At 41.2% G+C, this 23,064-nt stretch overlaps 1 protein-coding gene across 1 annotated transcript in view; it reads left to right on the plus strand.

Annotated features, from left to right (window-relative positions):
- The window catches only part of LOC116983823 (sortilin-like), a 103,555-nt gene that overhangs the window by 61,425 nt on the left and 19,066 nt on the right, over positions 1–23,064 (plus strand). Inside the window, exons 7-15 of the mRNA XM_033037666.1 lie at positions 2,167–2,213; positions 8,938–9,074; positions 10,256–10,339; positions 13,888–13,948; positions 17,035–17,190; positions 18,818–18,924; positions 20,261–20,363; positions 20,473–20,644; positions 22,107–22,300. Of these exons, the coding sequence (XP_032893557.1) occupies positions 2,167–2,213; positions 8,938–9,074; positions 10,256–10,339; positions 13,888–13,948; positions 17,035–17,190; positions 18,818–18,924; positions 20,261–20,363; positions 20,473–20,644; positions 22,107–22,300 (1,061 nt within the window). The remainder of the gene's footprint in view (positions 1–2,166; positions 2,214–8,937; positions 9,075–10,255; positions 10,340–13,887; positions 13,949–17,034; positions 17,191–18,817; positions 18,925–20,260; positions 20,364–20,472; positions 20,645–22,106; positions 22,301–23,064) is intronic.

Below are 23,064 nucleotides of genomic sequence, written 5' to 3' on the forward strand. Positions count from 1 at the left end.
CAATTGGCCCATTATCCCTCTAAATCTTTCCTATTCGTGGACTCATCCAAGTGTCTTTTAAATGTTGTTATTATACCTCCCTCAACTACATCCTCATTCCACATACCCACCCACCCTCCGAGTGTAAATGTTGTTGCTCAGGTTCCTATTAAATCTTTCCCCTCTCACCTATAACCTATGTCCACTGGTTCTTGATTTCCCTTATCCCTGGGTAAAAGACTCTGTGTAATCACCCTATCAAATTCCCTCATGATTTTATACACCTCTATAAAATCACCCCTCAGCCTCCGGTGCTTCAAGGAGTAAATTCCTTGCTTTCCCAATATCTCCCTCTAGCTCGGGACCCCGAATCTTGACATCGTCCCCCTAAATCTTCACTGCACTATTTCCAGCTTAATGAATTCCTTCCTATAACAGAGTGACCGAAACTGAACATAATAGTCCATATGCAATCTCACCAACGTCCTGTACAACTGTAATATAACGTTGCAATTCCCATACCCTGACTCATGAAGGCCAATATACCAAAAGTCTCCTTTATAACCTTCTCTACTTGTGACACCATTTCTGGGAACTGTGCACTTCTGCTCTACAACAGCCCCCAGGCCTTATCATTCTCCGTGAAGGTCCTGCCTGGTTTGACTTCCCACAATGCAAAACCTTACACTTATCTGCATTGACCCCAATTAGCCATTCTTCAACCCACTTGCCCAGCTGATCATGATCCTGTTGGAATTTTTGATCACCATCTTCACTGCCAATGATACAACTTACTTTAGTGTATCTGCAAACTTACTAACATGCCATGCACATGCTCATCTAAAGCTTTTGTATAAACCACAAACAGCAATGCATCTAGCACCTATTCCTGAGGCACACCACTAGTCACAGGCCTCCAGTCCAAAAAACAACCTTCCATCACCACCCTCTGGGCAGAAAAATGGCAGATGGAGTTTAATCCAAACAAGTGTGAGATATTGCACGTTGGGAAGTTAAATATCAGAGGAAAGTATGCAGTTAATGGCAAGACTCTTAACAGCATTGATGGGTTCAAGTCCATAACCCCCTGAAAGTGGCAACACAAGTAGATAGAGTGGTAAAGAAGGCATGTGGTATGCCTGCCTCCATTGGTCAGGGCATTGAGTATGAGTCAAGAAGTTGTAATGCAACTTTATATAAGACTTTGACAGGGCCACATTTGGAGTATTGTATCCAGTCTGGTTGCCCCATTACAGAAACCATGTGGAGGCTTTAGAGAGGGTGCAGAAGAGGTCCATCAGAATGGTGTCTGGAATAGGGACTACTCGCTAGGAGCGGTTGGACAAACAAGGCTTGCTTCCGCTGTGGAACACCAGAGATTGAGGGTAGATCTGAAAGAAGTATCTACAATTATGAGAGGCACAGATACATGGACAATTTTTGCTTTTCCCCCAGGGTATAAATGTCAAGGACTAGAGAGATACATTTAAAGGAAGATCGACACAAAATGCTGGAGTAGCTCAGTGGGTCAGGCAGAAAAGGATTGGGCAACGTTTCGGATTAAGACGTTTCTCCAGAGATGCTGCCTGATCCACTGAGTTACTCTAGCATTTTGTGTCTATCTTCAGTGTAGATCCGCATTTGCAGTTCCTTCCTGCACAAAGTTTAAAGGGGATGTGCAGGGCAAGTCTTTTACACCAACAGTGGTGGGTGCCTGAAATGTGCTGCCAGGGTGAAGGCAGATATTTGTTGAAGTTATCTTGAAGAAGCTGTTAGATAGACACGTGGATATGGAATGAATGGAGAGATATTGATCATGTGCAGGCACATGAGATGAGTATCTAGGCATAAATCATGGATATTATGGACCGAAGCGGCTATTTTTGTGATGTACCATTCTAAAGAACAGACCTAAGACATTCAGTCTCTCAAGCCATGTAATTACTTATCTAATTGGCACCTCACTTGCATTCAATCACGCGGATTCCTCAAGATTCTTATGAAACTGAGTTTCATAAGAATCTGTGTTTGTGTTTATGTTGAATTACTTTGACAAGTGGAGCTGGCAGTTATAAAGGCAAACACTGTAGCTATTTTGTGATCGGGTTTTATGACATTGTTGCATGATACGGTTTGTTTTAATGTAAAGTATTATGATCACACCTCATGACTTTCTTTGCTTTTTAGGGGACCAGGCAGCACCATATTTTTCTCAGCTCATCCTGACGGCTTTTGTAAGTTAACAGAATTTTTTCATAACATTTAAGCCCTGAGTAGGTTTTGACATTTTAATCTCTTTATCTTTCTTTTCCCTCTCCTCTCATCCTTTTTTGAGTGATACATTCATTGTTCGTCATGCATAATTGTAGTGATGTTGGGCCAAATCAGCTGCTCCCAGTTTAAATGAGAGTAAATCAGCAGTCAAACATCTATCCATTAAATTCAATGAAAATAAAATGGAGTGAATTAATATATTGTTGCTAATTTGCTAAAATGTATGATCACTCAAGACTAATTTCCCCCTGTTGTCACTTCATTTACTTGGAATCTTATACTTGGACAGTCTGATTATTTTCTTCAGCAGAAGACAGGAAGACAGCAAGGGAAAATGATTGGACTGTTGGGTAAATTTAGTAAAAGGCTTGGAGTCCTACAAGGAAATCCATTCACTGAGGTACAGCTTTGGAGAGGATTTCACACACCTCCGAGCCCATTTTTTCCAATACAGAAGTTGTGTTGTCTTACTTATGAACCCAAGCATGTGCTGAAGCTTGCGACTAATCAGTGACTAAATACTGCCATGGAAGCTCACACCATGCAAAGAAAACTGATTACACTGCTGCCATTGTCAACTATAATGTGCATAGGAATTTACTGGGTGTCATAACAATCTCAACTTCAGGAGAACACCAAAACCGTTTGAGATAATGACAGGAACTCCATCGGAGCCAAATATTACCATCCTGCCTCTGAGGCGCAGTATTCAACTCCTGCATCAGTGCCTTTGCTTTTTTCTGTTAGGCAATCGGCTAGGTTTGCTTTTATTCATTCTAAGTTGGTCAAGAGCCAAAGGCATACAGAAGATAAAAACCACGATAGAACATGAGGAGGAGGAGCTATCTTGGGGAACGGCTGCTAACCAGCAGCCGTCCGTTTAATTCGCTTTTTTTTGAAGTTTTGAGTAAGTCCTGTGTTTCGTCCGTTGGAGAAATGGACTTTTTAATGTGGGGGGTAGGGGGCAATTCTACTTCTAGGTCCCTACCTGGTCGGTGAGGCAGCTTTTTCTCCGGGCTGCCCGTCGACCCGTCCTCGTGGCCTACCAGCGGGCTTGGAGTGCCGTTTCCTGGCGGGGACCGCCCAGCACCTCGGCTTCGGTGGCGGCACATCGCTGGAGCGCTATCGTGGAGCGGAGTGGAGCGGGCGATGCCTTGCCTGGGTCGCCGCGCTGGATCGACGCGCTGGAGCTCCGGTGAGCTGTGACCGCCGAGATCAACACCTCCGGGCTGCGGGTCTGCGGAGCGGAGCGGGCGGCGCCGACTTTAACATCGGGAGCCTGGGTGCTCCAAACCGGCACGGCCTTGTCGGCTTCGGAAGCCTAGGTCCCCACTCAGGAAGCGGTCGTTCCAGATGGCCCAGCCGCTGAGAGAACTCTCCCGACGCCGGGGCAACACCACCCGGTGAGAACGGCCAGGAACATCGGGCCTCCGTAGAGGCAATTGCGGTGGCCTCAATAGGCCTGACTTTGGGTGAACTGGGGATGGGGACTGGACATTGTGCCTTCCCCCACAGTGGTAACCATTGTGGGGGGATGATTTTTTTGTCTGTAAGTAAACCTGTTAGTCTGTGTCCAAGATGGCTGTCGGAAGGGAGAGTGGACGCTGGCGCGCTTTAGCTGCCGCTGCTCTCTCTTCACATTGTGTTTTTGATTTTTTTTGTTTTTGGACTGAATTCTGTTTTTAATTTGTGTTTCTGTGATGTCTTTATTATTTATTTTATTCCGATTATATGTTTTATTATTCTTGTTAATCTCTGTAAGGTGTCCTTGAGATTTCTGAAAGGTGCCCAAAAATAAAATTTATTATTATTATTATTATATAGTATGATTATTCACTGCTATATGAAATATGCCATAAACTCATCTTGTTTATATGGGGTGGTTTCATTTTGCATTATGGTTACCAGTTGCAACTGTCAGTCATAGAAGATGAAATTTGGAATTTTTAGAGAATGGTGAATTTACACTACAGATGCTGGTATCATAATTGTTGAGTATTTAAGAAGCAGCCTGAATTGGAAGGTTCTTTCTCCCTTTTCCTGCTCCTACTCCTCCACTTCTTCCTCATGCCCTCCAGCAACTTGCCATGAAGCTAGAGAAGCTTTAGGTATGATGATTGATTCTCCTCCAACCCTCCTAAGTGCTGTTGGACATTTTGGAAGTTTGTCATGTACATCATTTGCAGGATCCATATGATATAATATTAATTACGTGCCTCAATTTGTCCTGAAGTAAACCAAAATTTATATTTGCAGCCATTTAATTTTAAATGACATATTAATACGTCAGGGCAGCACAGTGGCGCAGCGGTTGCTGTCTTACAGTGCTTACAGTGCCAGAGAACCGGGTTCGATCCTGGCTACGGTGCTTGTTGTTACGGAGTTTTACGTTCTCCCCGTGACCTTGGTTTTCTCCGAGATCTTTAGTTTCCTCCCACACTCCAAAGACGTACAGGTTTGGAGGTTAATTGACTTGGTATAAATGTAAAAATTGTCCCGAGTGATGTAGAATAGTGTTAATGTGCGGAGATCGCTGGTCGGTGTGGACTCGATTGGCCGAAGGGTCTGTTTCCGTACTTTATCTCTAAACTAAACTAAATACAATACCGTTATGAAACTGGGTTGTTTGTGTTGGATTAAGAAGTGTAAAACATTCCTCAGTATGCATCAGTTTCCTATGGGTCTTAACAATGCATGTACAGTAAATCTATTTTTTTCTGAACTGACACACCTATTTAAACTTAATCAATTTTCACATATACGGGGTTAATAAATATTTCACAAGTAACTGTTTTCCTCTGTGGAATATGAAAATATGAAATAGAAAATTAGATCTATGCTATAGTGTTGGGAAAACTAGGAATTATTTATTGAATTGAATTGAATAAATGTTATTAGCCAAGTATGTATACATACCGTACAAGGAATTTTCCTTGGTGCTTTGTTCACAAGGATAACAACACGATATACAGTAGACAATTAAAAATAAAACATTATAATTTAAATGTGAAGAATAAAATAAAATACCAGAGCAAAAGGAGGCTACAGACTTTTGGCTGTTGAGTAGAGCTACTGCTTGTGGAAAAAAAAGTGTTTTTATGTCTGGTTGTGCCGGCTTTGGCAGACCGGAGTCGCCTCCCGGAGGGTAGTACTTCAAAGAGTTTGTGGCCAGGGTGAGAGGGGTCAGAGATGATCTTATCCGCTCGCTTCCTGGCCCTTACAGTGTACAGTTCGTCAATGGGGGAAGGTTGCAGCCACAACCTTCTCAGCTGATCGAACAATGCGCTGCAGCCTCCGGATGTCATGCTTGGTATCTGAGCCAAACCAGACCATGATGGAGAAGGTGAGGACAGACTTTATGATGGCAGTATAAAACTGGACCATCATTGCCTGTGGCAGATTTTGTTTTCTCAGCTGCCGCAGGAAGTACATCCTCTGTTGGGCCTTTTTGACTGTGGAGTCGATGGTGGCCTCACATTTTAGATCCCTGGGGATGATGGCTCCAAGGAACTTAAATGACTCCTCAGATGTGGCTGTGGTGTTGTTGATGGTAAGTGGGGGGAGGGGAGGGGGAGCCCTCCTAACGTCTACAATCAATTCCACTGTCTTAAGAGAATTGAGCTCCAGGTTATTGCGATGACACCAGGACATCATCTGTGTCACTTCCTGTCTGTAGGCAGATTCCTCCCCATCCTGGATCAGTCCAATCAGGGTTGTGTCATCCGCAAACTTGAGAAGAGGTGTCTGTGGCGTTACATTCGTTGGTGTAGAGAGGGTAAAGGAGAGGGGAGAACACACAGCCTTGCAGTGCTCTTATGCTGAGGGACAGCGGGTCTGAGATGTACTTTCCCAGCCTCACATGCTGCTTCCTGTCTGTCAGGAAGTTGGTGATCCACTGGGTTCAAGCACAGTCAACTGGGAGAGTTTGGAGTCAAGTAGCTCTGGCACAATGGTGTTGAATGCAGAGCTAAAATCAACAAATCCTTGTATAGGTCCCCTGATGGCCTGGGTGCTGGATGATGAAGTGCAGGCCTATGTTGACTGTGTCATCCACTGATCTATTGGCCCGGTGTGCAAACTGCAGGGGGTCCAGCAGGGGGTTTGTGATATTTTTCAGGTGAGCCAGCACAAGTCTTTCAAGTGTTTTCATGATTACAGAGGTCAGTGTAACAAGCCTGTAGTCATTAAGATCAGTACTTTTTGGGTACAAGAACAATAGTGGAGACTTTGAAGCAGGCAGGGACAGTGCAGGTTTGCAGGGACTGATTGAAAATGTCTATGTAGACTGGTGCCAGTTGTTCGGCACAGAACATGAGGGTAGAGGGGGAAACATGGATATGGTCCACAGAGTGCTCATAGCTAACATTGCACAAACTCCAATGCATTCAACAACAAACAGTCGACAATAAAAATGAGTTGTCAAATATTTATTTAACCATCCTTATTATAACAATAAAACTCTGATCTTGGATGTGTGTGGGTGTGTGGGTGTATAATCACATCTGCTCGAAAAAACGACGCCCTAATGGTAAATTTTTTACATATTCTGATAGAGATTTATCCCGTGGACTCCGAAATTGCCACATCTGAAAAATTCATGCATTATTTCTCGAGTTATTAATCAAAATGTTCACAAATCTCAAATAACTTAGAAAATAAAACTGCTGGCTTTGGCTGATGACGTGATGACGTCACAATGGCTGCACGCTGTGTTCACGTGCTGTGAGTGACGTCGCCTGACCGCGCCACTCGCAAGCCCAGCCCAGGTGTTCACAAATCTGAAAGACCTTTGAAAAGAACCCCGCTGTCTTCTTGCTCGCGCTGCGAGTGACATCACCCCCCCCCCCCCCCCCCGACCACTCCCCCTCGTTCTCGTGCCCTGCCTGGAGCCTGCAGCCATGGAGCTGGCAGTGAGGGATTATTGCGTTTGGGAACCAGCCCTCCCCTCTGATGATGCGTCCCCCCCGCCCCTCAAACTCTACCCCCCTCCCTCTCTGCCCCCCTCAAGCTCCCTCTTTGCCCCCCACACCTCCCGTGGGGGCAACGGGTAAGGGACGGGTGCGTTTTGCAGCCGGGAGCGAGGGAGTATTGCGTGCGGGATACAGCCCTCCCCTGTGATGACATGCCCCTCACCCCTCAAACTCTACACCCTCCTTCTCTGCCCCCCCCCCGCCTCCTCTCTGCCCCCCTCACGCTCCCTCTTGCCCTCCCCCCCCTCTCTCCCCCCTTCTCTCTCCCATCCTCCCTCTCTGGCCCCTTCCCTCTCTGCGCCCCTCACGCTCCCTCTTGCCACCCCTCTCTCCCCCCTCCCCTCTCCCTCTCTGTGTCCCTCTCTGTGCCTCTGTGCCTCTGTGTCCCTCTCTGTGCCTCTGTGTCCCTCTCTGTGCCACTGTGTCCCTCTCTGTGCCACTGTGTCCCTCTCTGTGCCTCTGTGTCCCTCTCTGTGCCACTGTGTCCCTCTCTGTGCCACTGTGTCCCTCTCTGTGCCACTGTGTCCCTCTCTGTGCCTCTGCTTCCCTCTCTGTGCCTCTGCGTCCCTCTCTGTGCCTCTGCGTCCATCTCCGTACCTCTGTGTCCCTCTCCGTGCCTCTGTGTTCCTCTCTCTCTACCCCACTCCCTCTCTAGCCGCGCCTGCGAGTTGGGGGCTATGCTTGAGTGGATAGGGCGGGCGATGGGGTAAAAGGAGTGAATGTATAAAATTAATATAATATCAATGGGGGTGGTTAGTGTGTGTGTGGGGGTGGTTAGTGTGTGTGTGGAGGTGGTTAGTGTGTGTGGAGGGGTTGGTTTGTGTGTGTGTGATGCTGCAGGCTGCCCCCTCCCTCCGCAACCGCACTTGGTCCAGTACGTGATAAATTTATCATTGCATCTTGACCTATTTGCATCGGTTCCTTTAACTATGATCCATCATAGTTTGCTTTTTGATTCATCAAGATTTGCATCCAGTCATTACGCTACGGGCATGTTATTTAGAGTTAACTCAGAACATTTTGCAAATTCCACATTAAAGTGGATTGTTTACATGACTTTCCACCTGCAAAAGGTACTTAATGACCAAAATCAATTTAATATCACCTTCAGACCAGTATAATTCACTCGAGGGTTACAGTGAAAAATAACATGCACATTAATTGATCGAAATGTCAGGAAAGTAATCAGTGATTTTGACCAAGTAACTTGTATTTTAATAATGAAGCAGGAAAACGAGCTCTATTCATATTTTGGAAGTCCATTTAAACATGATTTCTTGAAAAATAAATGACAGTAATTCTAATAAATTACTTTTAGTGAATATCTCAAAGAAACTTGAATGTTTAAAATTGGATAGAGACAAAATCTGATAAATAGTTCTGCTCCCATTTGTCAAGGAAGTTTTGGAAATTGTATTTATCTTTGTTAAATACAAATAATAAAAAATTTTTGTCAAAGCATTTGATACCAAGCAAAGAAATGTGGTGGCTCTAAAGCTGCCTGTAATATGAAAGCTGTGATGTATTCCTAATGTTGACAGGCCATTGTAACCTTGTGGTAACTAATGGTCAACATGGCAGGGGTCAATATCCTCGGTGATGTTCAAGCAGGTAGAGTGGCTAGTCGAGTGTCACCAGCTTTAACATAAAAGTTTAACTGCATGTGTTATGAAACATAAATATGATTTTATCATTTATTTAAATTATTTTACAGATGATGTAAATGCCAGAGGAGTACTGGTGCTTAAGAGAACAATGGATTTTGGGAAAACGTATAAAACACTTCTCTCGCATGTTTACTCATATGGCTTTGCTGGCCGTTTCCTCTTTGCCTCTGTTGTCAATAATCAGGTAAGATAACTATTTAAGGAATCGCAGCCGAGACAATTTGCATGCTAGTGATTTGGAAATCTGCAAGATTATACATACAAACTCCACACTGCTCTGCTCAGGCAGCAACTGGAGGATTATATACTGTTCTTGTGGTGGAGTTATAAACAGATCATCCAATACCTTTAGATGTTGTGCAGAGGAGGATAGTGAGAGTGAGTCCTGATATTGTCCATAGATGCTGCCTCACCCGCTGAGTTTCTCCAGCTTTTTTATCTACCACTAATATTGTAGGGGTGCGTTGTGAGGACTTTAGACTTTTACTGTAGATTTTAAACATTGTTAGGAATAGTTGCATCAATTACAGCATCTCTGGCTTGGAAAGATCACCTGAGAGAAGTATAAAATATGCTCTGAAAAATAGCTGAGTAGATCAGGAGTTGGGAGACCATTGTGCCAAAATCGAGTGGGATGAGCTGGGTAGTTCATGTATGACATCAAATTGGTGTGGCCAGATTGACTGCATGTGGCCAAATTGCTATGACATCCGAGGCATGATTAGATAGATAGATAGATAGATAGATAGATAGATAGATAGATAGATAGATAGATAGATAGATAGATAGATAGATAGGTAGATAGAAAATAAGTGCAGGAGGAGGCCATTCGGCCCTTCGAGCCAGCACCACCATTCATTGTGATCAGGGCTGATCGTCCCCAATCAATATGCCCTGCCTGCCTTCTCCCCTTCCCTTATCCCTTGATTCCACCAGCCCCTAGAGTATCTAACTCTCTCTTCTGATTCTGATCTGTACTTGGTGGTCAGAGGAAAGGTGTAGGCTGGAAGGTATATATCCTCATAATAAAAATGATAAAGAATAAAAAGCAGAAAAATAATCTGTCTGTCCCACTGAGTTACTCCAGCATTTTGTATCTACCGGCAGAAATATAATTGCAGGCTGCCCTGCGAAACTGTGGTCTTCGGATCCTAATTATAGGCTTGGCAATTGTGTTGGAATCGGCCTAAAGCATCCAGCTACTCAGCAGCAATTGATAATATTTTACGTGTCAATACGTATGTATTTGTGCCTTGAAGCATGTACTGTATATTAATTTAATGTGTCTCTTTCATATGATGGAACATAGAACATTTATAACTCTGGAGTATTCTGAAGAGTAGAATAACCATTTTTTGTTTTCAGACCCAGCCCAGATTGGTGTACGTGTCTGTTGATCAGGGTGATACCTGGAATAAAGCTCAACTGCCTCCTGTAACCCATGAACAGGTACATTCAAAGTAATCTTCAATGTCTCTTCATCTGTTCTTGTTGTAAATTATCAAACATTTTAAAGCATAATTTCAAGTTCTGATTTGGATAGGTTTTTAATTATTATTATTTGACAAAATCATTTTTACTGGATTATTGAGAAATCCTTAGAAAAGACACAGATGCTCAGACAACACACAAAAGCATAGATTATACATAAATTACACAAAAATTCTACAAACAGACTGCAAGGCAAGATATTGATGAAAAATATACAATAAGAAAACGAGTCCATGGTAGTGTAAGAGGTATCCGTAGTGTTCTATTGCAGAGGGATGTGCTGGTCGGTTCAAGAACCTGATAGTTGTAGTAAAGTAGCTGTTCCTGAACCTGGTGGTGTGGGACTTAATGCTTGTGTACCTCCTGTCTGACGGTAGAAGCGAGAAGAGGGCATGGCCTGAATGGTGGGGATCCATGCTGACAGATGCTGCCTTCTTGAGAGTGCCTCAAGTAGAAGCTTTTGATTGTGGGCAAAGATGCGCTTGTTATGGACCGGGCTTGAGACCACGATGCAACCAACCAGGGTCTATAGAAGCTTGTTAGAGTATTTGGGGACATGCTGTAATCTCTTTAAAATAGTAAGAAATTCGAGACACTGGCACATCTTCTTTGTGATTACATCCATGTGCTGGACACGGGACAGGTCATCTGAGATGTTTATGCTGAGTGTGCATAATTACCTCTTAACTATTTATTTTGTTTCCAGAAGCATCCTCACATTTTTGAGCCTCAAAAACACATTTTATTTCTCCTTAATTTACGAGGTTGGAAGTGGAATGGTGAAAATATTTCTTTCCCATTGTTTAGTCACTTAATATTTACAAAAGCCGACAAAATAATTCTGCAATTGAAAATAATTAATTTGGTTAATATAAGGGCACTGATGAGTGAAGTTTAGTCGAGGTACAAGGTGCCTGGCCATTTAGGAAGTATCAGTGCTGACACTTGTTTATTTTCCCAGGTGTTTTCAGCAGTAACATCATTTTGTACTCACTAATACCACCAGGGGGCAAAAAATACTTTTGTACAACTCCCGCAGTTATATTAGTGCTTGTAGACATCTCCAACAGTGTCCATGTTCAAGTCTATTTCCTCCTGTTTGTAGGGTTTGTAATCACGGTGAATAATTATATATATATATCAGGAGTCACAAAGTCCCTCAACCGTTCTCTGCTATTCAGTATCATGGTTAATTTTTTTACCAATCTGCTTTTACATCCTATCTTTCTCCCATTTCTTATAAAAATTAATTTTCTGTTTGCTAGTTTTTAATATTATGAAGGTTATAAATTCTCTATGTGCAAGTGCAAAAGAGCAGCGATACTGTGGGGAGAATATTATTCATTCTAATAGGCAGAAACATGGAGCAGGACTTTTAAAATGGCATGAGCAGCAGGTGGATGAATTTGTGCAGAATACTTCAGCATACCCACCTTACATTCAGTGACTAGATCTAGAGATTTATCTTGGGTAGACAAAAATGCTGGAGAAACTCAGCGGGTGAGACAGCATCTATGGAGCGTAGATGCTGCCTCACCTGCTGAGTTTCTCCAGCATTTTTGTCTGCCTTCGATTTTTCCAGCATCTGCAGTTCTTTCTTAGAGATTTAACTTGTTAACTTTTTTTCTTCCTTGTGAACCTTTCAGTTATACTTTATTTAAAAAATATATTCTGGCCAGTCTTCTAACCTGCCACCAATTGTCTCACGAATGCCTGGTGCATCCTGCCCTTGGATTGTTTCAAAATAAAGCTTGTAGCCCTAAAGCTATACAGTATGGAATAAACAGGCCTTTTAAGCCTCCAATTCACACAACCATCAAACATTCATTTACACTATTCCATCACCAATCTTCTCAAAACCTCTCCAATCCCCAAATTCAATACAATGATATTATCGCTATGTCTGAGGTGTATCCTCTTAGGAGAAAATCCAATGCAAAATACTTGTTCAATTCATCTGCCACATCCCAATTTCCATTATTAATTGCCCAGATTTGCTCTCTTTTTTTTTTGCCATTCTCCACATCATACTTTTACTTGGATAAAATCCCTTGTCCCATTTCTTTGCCAAACTGAATTCCTTTCGACTTTAGCCCAATTATGGGTTAGAGTTGACAAAGCAATTCATAGAGATTTAAAAATAATATCTTTTATGCTTTGAAATGCCAGGATCTGAAATAAAAATTGCAGCTTACTATTTCTAAGTTAATGACTGGTATGCAGCCTCAATATGAGCATTTCTTATTACCCTATCTATTTTCAGCATTTTTTGTATTTTATCAAGTGAATATTAGCTTTATTTCCCCAGCTCAATCCCAAAATATTTTATTATAGTCAGCGACAATTAATTTGATAATATATATATCTATATAACAAGTGGATAAAGTGTATGTATGCATATATGGGCATTTGTGCATATGTGTGCAATGTCCAAATGCCCACACATGAAACATGGGTGTTTCCGTAAATAAGGGTACCACCTTGTGACATGGGTGGCCAAATTGGAAAGTTATTAAATCATAATGAAATACTACAGCATTTAAAATAGGCCTACCTATGATCCTTTTGAGCTGATTTGTGATCAAAATCGACCAAGATTTGATCAAAATCTTTCAAAATTTGAAAAAGAAAAGAGACTTTTTGTTTATTTATAAGACATATAAGACATATGGGACACTGGATCTTATTCTGATTTCTAAGCTCCCTTACAAAATGGCGGCACGTAACCCACCACGAGGCCCGTAGTTCACTTCAGGGTCATTATAATCGTGTTGTTGGAATTAAAAAAAAAAATCGGGACAAGTGCAAAAAAAAACAGTTATAGCATTGACAAGATCAGACAACGGAAGGGACTATGGAATGAGACATTGATAAAATAAGTGAGCAAACTAGATTTTTATTTCATGATTTTAAGTTCTATTCATTATTAATGAAATTAATGGAAGGCTTAAACAAAAAATACAAACAATAAAAATAAAAACAATAAATATAAAAAGTTACTCTGCTTTTAACTCACACGTGACCAAAGGGACGCTGCTACTCAAGTTGTGCTGCAAAAACCTGGGGCATCAGAAAACCATCTCATCGGGTGATAAATCATAAAAATCATAAGCATAATCAGAATTTAGCTTATAGTATATAGAGTTATTTAATTGCACAATTAATGTAATCTTTCTGGTATAAATTAGCCTAAGCATTTGATGAAATCCTGCTTGTAAAATGTTACAAAATAAGGCAAGAAAACATAGGGACACATCTGATATTTTTCTTTGTAAAAACAGATTTATTTATTTATTTTTGCATGATCTCATTATTTTGGCTATACACCATGATCTATACTACTTAAAATACAGGATATGAAACAATGGGAATATTACATAAAAAACAGGAGACCTTCAGTTTCACAACTGAGTGCTGTACTTACGGAAACACCCACATACACTTAGAGAGCTGTAAATGGTCACTCTTGGTAATATACATAATGTTATGTAGATGCTCTTTTACAGTTTTACTCAGTACTAGCAGCAGACGATGAAATGATTTTCATGCATGTGGATGATCCTGGCAGTAAGTATTACCTCTGGAAATTATTTTTTAATGAAATGAGGAATAAGATATGTTCACATTTAATCAATCATTGCTAGTTTATTCTATGTGTATGTGTGCGTGGCCTGCATATACTTGGTGGAATGTGTTACTTTATTCGTGTAATGTATGCATCGTTGGCAAGAATAACCTGTTGCTAGTGGACCACTAACTTAGACTGGTCCAGTCCTTGTGATTCAGCAAGTGGAAGCTTCTGTGTTTAAAAACAATGCTGAAATAAAAGTAATCACATTTAAAATCAGACTGATTTGTTCACAGTGACACCAATTAACCTACAATGATTGTTTAACATTATATGCATATATATCTGACGTAGAGAGGAAATTACAGGTGTTGGCCCTTTATCCATCTGGATGGTAGGAGCTACACATGGAGTACACATGGGCAGTCTGCACCCTGGTGGTATAAACATTGAATTCTCCCAATTCCGTTAGCCCTTGCTGTCTCCTCCCCTTCCTAGCTCTCCCTCAGCCCTCGGGTCCTCCTCCTCCTTTTTCCTTTCTCCGCCCCGCCCCCCCCCCCCCCCCCCCCCCCCACCCTCCATCAGTCGGAAGAAGGGTTTCGGCCCGAAACGTTGCCTATTTCCTTCGCTCCATAGATGCTGCTGCACCCACTGAGTTTCTCCAGCACTTTTGTCTACCCGCAGCTTTGATGATGATGTTTCGTAGACAGGATACAGCTACAGCCACTTAATGCGAATGGTGGAGAATATTAATGTTTATACCGGCAATGTAACAACATTTGGACTTGAACCATTTTTGCTTAGAGTTGAAGACTACGGGCCAAAATTCTTGCAATTGTGTGCTCTTGATGTCACCGTGACACCAAATAACACAATGATTGTTTAACATCATAAGCATATATATGACCTACTCTCATGAGACCTGCAAGAACCCAGTGTTAAGCTTGGCTCCAACCTACGTAGACTGCTGTCGGAGCATCTAAAGTATATCTTTACTCCAGATTGGTGTCTTAAGCTCTCAATTATCGCTGTTTCCCCACACATCCACACTTATTGCAAGTGACCCTCCTCCAGCTTGACCCACTCACCATCACATGCCCGACCACTCCTCCCATCATTTTCTATCTCAAATCCTCATCAACTGGCTGACCTGAACGCCCTCTATACATCAGACCTGACTCTCTCCATCATTCTATTCCTGTCTTTATTAATAGCTTCCTCATCTACTACTCATTTATGAGTCGTCCTTAAAAATTTACGAGTCGTCCTTAAATACAGGAGAGGTGCCGGAAGACTGGAGGGTGGTAAATGTTGTGCCTCTATTCAAGAAGGGCTGCAGGGAAAATGCTGGGAACTATAGGCCAGTGAGCTTAACATCTGTGGTTGGAAAGTTACCAGAGAGTATTATGAGGGATATACAGGCATTTGGATGGACAAGGGCAGATTAGGGATAGTCAACATGGTTTCGTACGTGGGAGGTCATATCTCACAAATTTGATTGAGTATTTTGAAGAAGTGACCAAAGGTCGATGAGGGCAGAGTTGTAGATGTTGTGTACATGGATTTCAGTAAGGCATTAGATAAGGTTCCGCATGGTAGGCTACTCTGGAAGATTAGATCGCATGGGATCCAAGGAAAGATAACTGAATGGATAGCAAATTGGCTTCATGGAAGGAAGCAGAGGGTGATGGTGGAAGGTTGCTTCTCGGACTAGAGGCCTGTAACTAGTGGTGTGCCTCAGGGTTCGGTGCTGGGCCCGTTACTTTTTGTCATCTACATCAATGATTTGGATGCAAACATACAGGGCAAGATTAGCAAGTTTGTTGACGATACAAAAGTGGGTGGTTTTGCAGATAGTGAAGATGGTTGTGAAAGATCGTAGCAGGATCTTGAACGATTGGCCAGGGGGGCTGTTGAATGGTTGATGGAATTTAATACAGAGAAATGTGAGGTGTTGCATTTTGGGACATCTAATAAGGGCAGGACGTACACAGTGAATTGTAGGCCTCTGGGGAGTATTGTAGAGCAGAGGGATCTAGCAGGTGCATGGTTCCTTGAAGGTGGACTAGCAGGTACATAAGGTGGTCAAAAAGGCTTTTGGCAATTTGGCCTTCATCAGTCAGAGTATTGAGTATAGAAGTTGGGAGGTCATGTTGCAGTTGTATAAGACATTGGTGAGACTGCATGTGGAATATTGTGTTCAGTTCTGGGCGCCATGTTATATGAAAGATATTGTCAGGCTTGAAAGGGTTCAGAGAATATTTATGAGGATGTTGTCAGGACTAGAGAGTATGAGCTATAGGGATAGGTTGAGTAGGCTGGGCCTCTATTCCATGGGGTGCAGGAGGATGAGGGGTGATCTTATAGAAGTGTATAAAATCATGAGTGAATAGATTGGGTAGATGCACAGAATCTCTTGCACAGAGTAGGGGAATCGAGGACCAGAGGACATAGGTTCAAGGTGAAGGATTTAATAGGAATCTGAGGGGTAACTTTTTCACACAAAGGGTGGTGGGTGTATGGAACAAGCTGCCAGAGGAGGTAGTTGACGCTGGGATTATCCCAACGTTCAAGAAGCAGTTAGACACGTAAATGGATAGGACTAGTTTATGGATATGGATATGGACCAGACGCAGGTATGCGGGACTAGTGTAGATGGGACATGTTGGCCGGTGTGGGCAAGTTTCCACACTGTATCACTAAATGGCTCCTCACAACAACCTGTTTGTTTTCGTCTCTGTGGTCCCCGCCACCCCCCATCCCATCCCATCCACAAAACTTAATTCCTCCACATTTGCCACATTGACAAAAGTTCAACAGAATGGTATATGCCATCATGCAACTTTTCTTGGGATTCATGAAAAGTTGGTCAATTCAAGAGTGGCAGAGGGTCATTATGCCTCAAAAGCCGTGACTCAAATTCAATAGTCCTCAAACTAATGGTCCTCAGATAATTATCCCTGTCTTCCACCAGCAGAGATTTTGAGGAGGCCCCATTTGCTGGAAATAATTAAACTCTACAGCTTTTTATTTAAATGTAGTGTTTGTACTAAACTGCTTAATGTGTTGCTTAATATTTTTTTAGATACTGGGTTTGGAACAATTTATACTTCTGATGATCGGGGTCTTCTTTTCTCCAAGTCCCTGGAACATCATTTGTTTTCTGACACAAGTGGTACAACCGATTTCACAAATGTAACGTCACTTCGCGGAGTCTACATCACAAACATACTCGATGATGGTAATTCAATAACTACCTCGTGTGAAAGATTAGAATTAAGCTTATTAAGAAGGATGAGGGGAGATCTCATTGAATACTACGGAATAATGAAAGGCCAAGAGAAAGTGGATGTTGAAAGGATGTTTCCAGTAATGGGAGAGTCTAGAACCAGAGGGCACAACCTCAGAATAAAATGATGTACCTTCAGAATGGAGGTGAGGAGCAATGTCTGTATCAAGAGGATGGTGAATTAATTGAATTCACTGCCACAGATGGGTGTGAATACCAAATCATTGGGTATTTTTAAAGGTGAAATTGATAGATTCTTGATTAGTAAAGGTGTCAAAGGTTACGGGGAGAAGGCAGGAGAATGGGGTTGCGAGGTAATAATAGATCAGCTATGAGTGAATGGTGGATTAGACTCGATGGGCTGAATGGCCTAATTTTCCTCGGACGTCTTCTGATCTAATATGTGCATATGTCTATTTTAATAGAATTGCTGAAATCTCAAATGGAAGTGTTAATGTATTTCACATTTTTAAGTTTTGAGTTAAACGTTTTGTTGTTCGTGTGTATATAAGATGTTTCCCCTTTGAGACCTAAACTGTAATTCATTTTATGATCTCAGTGTTCCAACATTTCATATCTCCATGCAGAAACACAGATTTTCCCCATAATCTTGGTCTCATCCCATTCAGGCCACTCCCTCGAATGTTCCACTTCACTTCACCCATAACCCAGTTGCAGAGACATTAGAGACAATATGAAAAATGAGGCAGCAGAGAACAAAGAAATGCAGAAAGAGTGACACAATCACTTGAGAAAGGGCTGGGTAGTTACTCAGGACAATGGAGGGACACCAGCAGGAGAGAATGCAAAACAGAGAGAGGCGATACATCAAGTAGGCAATTAGAAAGAAAGAATATGCAATTATGCAGAAACTTTCATTATATGATGTCTCAATGCTTCACATCCAATGAATTACTTTTGAAGAGCAATTATTGTTACAGTATATCAAAAAAATCTGCCTATGCTAGAAATCTGAATCAAAAGCAGAACATGGTGGAAAAATGCAGCAGGTTAGGCAGCATCTGTGGAAAGAGAAATAAAGTTAACTTTGAAAGGTCTTCAACCTGAAACATTCATTTTATTTCTCTTTTTGCATATCCTGGCATTTTCTAGTATTGTACAGGGAAAAGTTCATAAACAATCATGAAACAAGTAATAGATGGTGTTGGGTATGAAAATATAACTGCACAACCTTTTTCAAATAACTATCATTTTTATGAGAGAGAAACCAAGAAATTACAGGAAAAATGTGCTAGCATTTCAGTATCAACAAAATGTCCCATAAAGAAAATGTCCCTACAGGCACACACTCCAAATCAACTTCTAGTTTTGAACTAAAAACAAATTTTCTGGGGTCAGGCAGCATCTGTGGAGAGCGAAACAGTTATTGTTTCAGGGCAAAGACCCCTCATCAGGACTAGTCCCCGTTTCTGCATCCCACCACCGTCGTCTGTAAATGTTAAGAATTCGGTGACATATTTATGTAATTACACCATTGCATTTTCTCTCAGCTTCTTACGAGAAGTTTCAAATCAAAATCTTCTGGCATTTAATCACCTACCTTTTCTTACAATTGTAGACAATAATATTCGATCAGTAATTACATTTGACAGTGGAGGAGAGTGGAAACCTTTGAAAATGCCAGATAACAGTCAATGCGATGCGACAGCCAAGAATCCACATATGGTTAGTAGAAATATTTACTTTCAAAATGAATCTTTTCTACTCTGACTTCACTTGTGTTTATTCAGCTTTGTTTGCTTTAAGAGAACGGTCAAGTGACAGGACTGTAGTTGGGTTGATCTCCTGTCCTATATCAGCCATGTCCATTCTGGACATGAGGAACCCTGTGCTTGGCCATCAATGATGCAACCATTTCTGGCAAAAGCTTCCAAACCATGCACTCCCTGTTGCAGAAATGTCCACCTCAATTCAGCAGACCCCAATGTCCGCCCTCCTTTACACACAGTGCCATTGCATGCAAAAATTCAACTCAACATTCTTGAATCAAATTGTCGACTGAGTTGTTGCATTTTGTTGCGTCGGACCACTGTATTCAGGCACGGGTTGGCCCCAGACCAATCTCCAGAGATACCTACACATTGTAAGCAAACAGCACTCTTCATAGGAACTAGATGAAACTGTATCATGGGCCAGATGTTCTGTAAGACTTGTGTTGTGTAATGCCTTCTGTGAGAAAACATAAGTACAATCCCCAATTAAGTACAGAATGTATAGAGGTAACCCACCTAGTCCATATGCAAGGGTCGCCATATAAAGCATTAAACTGATGTGTTAGAAACATTATTAGGGAGAAGTGAGACATTTATGAAGTGTTACTTTGGTGTACACAGTGATTGATTGGTGAGTTGGACTGGGAAATGCCAACAAACATTTTGATGAGTTAAGCTTTTACATGGTGGCGTATGAAAGCGGACTGTGCCAATTTTTTATATAGATGAGATATCATAAATGCAGTCTTACCTGCTTCTGTGCCAGCACTTTCTCAAGAAGTAGTTTGTTATTGTTCAAAATGCTATACATTTCAGTGATCAACCGAGATAATATTTTAAGTGCAAATTAAGTTGAAACATATTTGAATTTATTCAGCAGATGTAGCAGGTTATTTTATTGTGAAACTAATAGGTTTTCTGCCCCTCCTGAATCAAGCTTTCCTTAAAACTATGAACTCTAGTTTGAAATTCTGCTATTTTTTTTTTGTGTGAAGGTTATCAGGCAGGAACAATATTCGATGCAGCATTGATCATATATTACCACTCAGTAGGTAATATTTGCTGGTATCAGATTAACATTCTTTTTTGCCGATTTCTGCTATATTAATAAACTTTGAGGGAAAATAGGTTTAAACTGCAGACTGTTTATGAACTAATATTCTAGCTCACTGATTTATCATATAAAATTGAATATAAAGCTGCAATGTCAATGCTAAAGGCTGAAGTTTATGCTGATTGCTACCATTCCTCTACAATGTCTGCAAAAAAATGATTGTCTTTGTTTCCAGTGTAACCTCCATATCCACGCTGCATATAGCATCTCCCAGACCCTGGATGTTCCTATGGCCCCACTCACTGCAACAAATGCAGTTGGACTGATCATAGCCCATGGTAATATACCCTTTTCATTATCGATGATCTCCGTTTTGCCATTTTTCAGACAACTTTTCTTTTGATCTCCAATGTGAACTGATTTTTCTTCGTATATCTATTGCGACAGGTAGTGTAGGAGATGCCATCTCTACAATGATTCCGGATGTATATGTATCAGATGATGGCGGATATACTTGGTCAAAAGCACTGATTGGACCTCATTATTATACCATCCTTGACTCAGGAGGCCTAATCGTAGCAGTGGAATCCCATGTGGACAAGCCCATTGACATTATAAAGTTTGTAGCTTTCTCAAAGAATACACATAGCCTTGTTAGACAATTGACAGCCATGTTTGCCTTATAAACAGCTTAATTTTCTAAGTTGTTGTCATTCATAATGGATATCAATGATGTATTTAAATGCATGCCTGAAAATCATTTCTGTTTCTGCTGTTAAAGTTGTAAATTATGTCTAATTCAAAGTTACATTGGTAATGAACACCAAATTTGGTAACTGACATGTGTCTATTAACAAAAAATTCTGGGATTAGAGGTAGGACATGAGGCCTCAACTAGTTGGGAGAACATTTAGGCCTTTCTCCACAAATCAGGCTGGAAGTCTGGTATAAGTTGTTTCAGGATCTGCCTTCAATTTCTTGGTGCTCACAGAAACCATCTGAAATAAATCTTTCAGGATTGAAGCCCAGTTCCTAATCTGACCACCCAACCGTTGTTGTGGTACCCTCATAAAATAAAGTGCATCTCCACAACCCTATGGCCAGTCCAAATAAAGGCTGAGATGTGAGAACCTCTAACTTTAGCTGAATCTACTGTGAGGCCCTGTCATCACAGCAACGGATTAAAAACCCGGGCACAAGGTTGGATAATATGTCCCAAATAATTCCCAACAGAGTCTTTGGCAGTTCTAGGAGACAACCTTAAATTAGTTTGGTGTCAATTAAGAAAATCTAGAAACTTTTAATGAGTAAATTCCAACTCCATTACAATTCCAGTGTAATGTTGAATGCTTGTGATTGGTTACATTTATGTTAGTGGCACTAAAAATTGGGTAGAATTCAAAATGTAAAGTTTGTGGTCATGAGGTAGACATCTCAGATTGGGGTCAATCCAACATGGTGATAAAAGTAGGACATACATTTGTAGTTTCTAATAGTGGCCACGTCATTTCTTTGGAGTAGCTAGAATTGCTTCAATTTCAAACAAGATATATCTTTTATAAAAGCCTGAGGAACCCCATATTTGTGAGTACCCTATGTTATTGCAAGAATTTAGTGTTTCAAGGTGAATAATTAAGCATTTTAGTGAATGCTAGATCTTAGCAGGCTTGTTTTTCTGTGACGGAATGGGTCTAAGTCTCAACAAGGGTGACTACAACAGTGAATATACTGTGTTGTTGGGGGGACCATTCCTGCTTCTCCTGGTCAAACAAAACAATGTTTTAAAAACCATAAGAACTTCAATCCTGGTTGCTGCTTTTGGCAGGTTCTGTCTGGTGAGGAAAACCTCAATGGTTCCCACTCAGGCCTCTGCTGAAAATGACACCATCTGGTTCTAGCTCATCTCAACTAAATACATTAAATGGATCATAATCCATATTTGTTATTTTTATGATTCATTCTGACTTACTTTGGTAGTTAGCAAAAAGCTGTCTGTCCACAATTGTTCGTGTGAGGTTTCCTTATACTTTTTATCACCAACTATATTCTTATACATAGTTGCATCTTTTATTTTTATAAAGGTATTCAACTGATGAAGGGCAATGCTGGAAGAATTATAACTTCACAAATGAGACATTTATGTTTGTGGGGCTTGTATCAGAACCAGGAACAAAATCGATGAATATCAGTCTCTGGGGATACAAAACCGAAAACATTTATTCAACAACTTGGCTATCAATAACCATTGACTTTGAGGAGCTTCTAACCAGAGACTGTAAGTTTCACTGCTCATTTTGTTGATTATTTTATGCCTTGCACTGAGCAATTCCCATCACAAGGCAAAGGTGATGGGTGGGGAAAAAACGATTGCCCTCTTCCATCCTGGATGCTGTTTTTGGCAGGTTTTGTCTGGTGAAGGAGATATCAATGGTTCCAACTCAGAACTCTGCTGAAAATAACATCATCTGGTGTCTGGTCTTTATATTTATAAATTCTGTTAATATGAGGAGGTGGACGTGAATTAAAATAGCAAATGGTCAGATTAGAATAAATATTTGATAAGGCCCCTACTTCACTTTAGCTGAGTCTGGCGTTTGCAAGCTTCGAAACTTAGGAAGCTTTTGGTCAAATATATTTATCCAAAATATATAAATATATATTTATCAGCCTTTGGTTGAATATATTTATCCTTGTATCTCCCTAACTGATGACACCTGTTGCAACATTTTATGCACTGTGATCATTTCCTGATCTTGATGCAGATAAATTGGTAGATCAGCTCTTGTGATCAAGATTTCAAAAGTTGTTTTGTCATATGCACCGGATACGAACTAGAACCATGAAACTCTCACTAGCCACAGCTTTAGAAGCACGTCAATGAATGTCAATCTACAGTCGGTAGTAAAGAAAGCAAACTCAATGCTAGCATTTATTTCATGAGGGCTTGTATACAAAAACAGGGATGTAATGTTGAGGCACCATATCTGAGGAAGGATGTGCTAGCTCTGCAGGGGCTCCAGAAGAGGTATACAAGAATAA

Source organism: Amblyraja radiata, chromosome 19 (assembly GCF_010909765.2).
Source record: "Amblyraja radiata isolate CabotCenter1 chromosome 19, sAmbRad1.1.pri, whole genome shotgun sequence".
NCBI lineage: Eukaryota > Metazoa > Chordata > Chondrichthyes > Rajiformes > Rajidae > Amblyraja > Amblyraja radiata.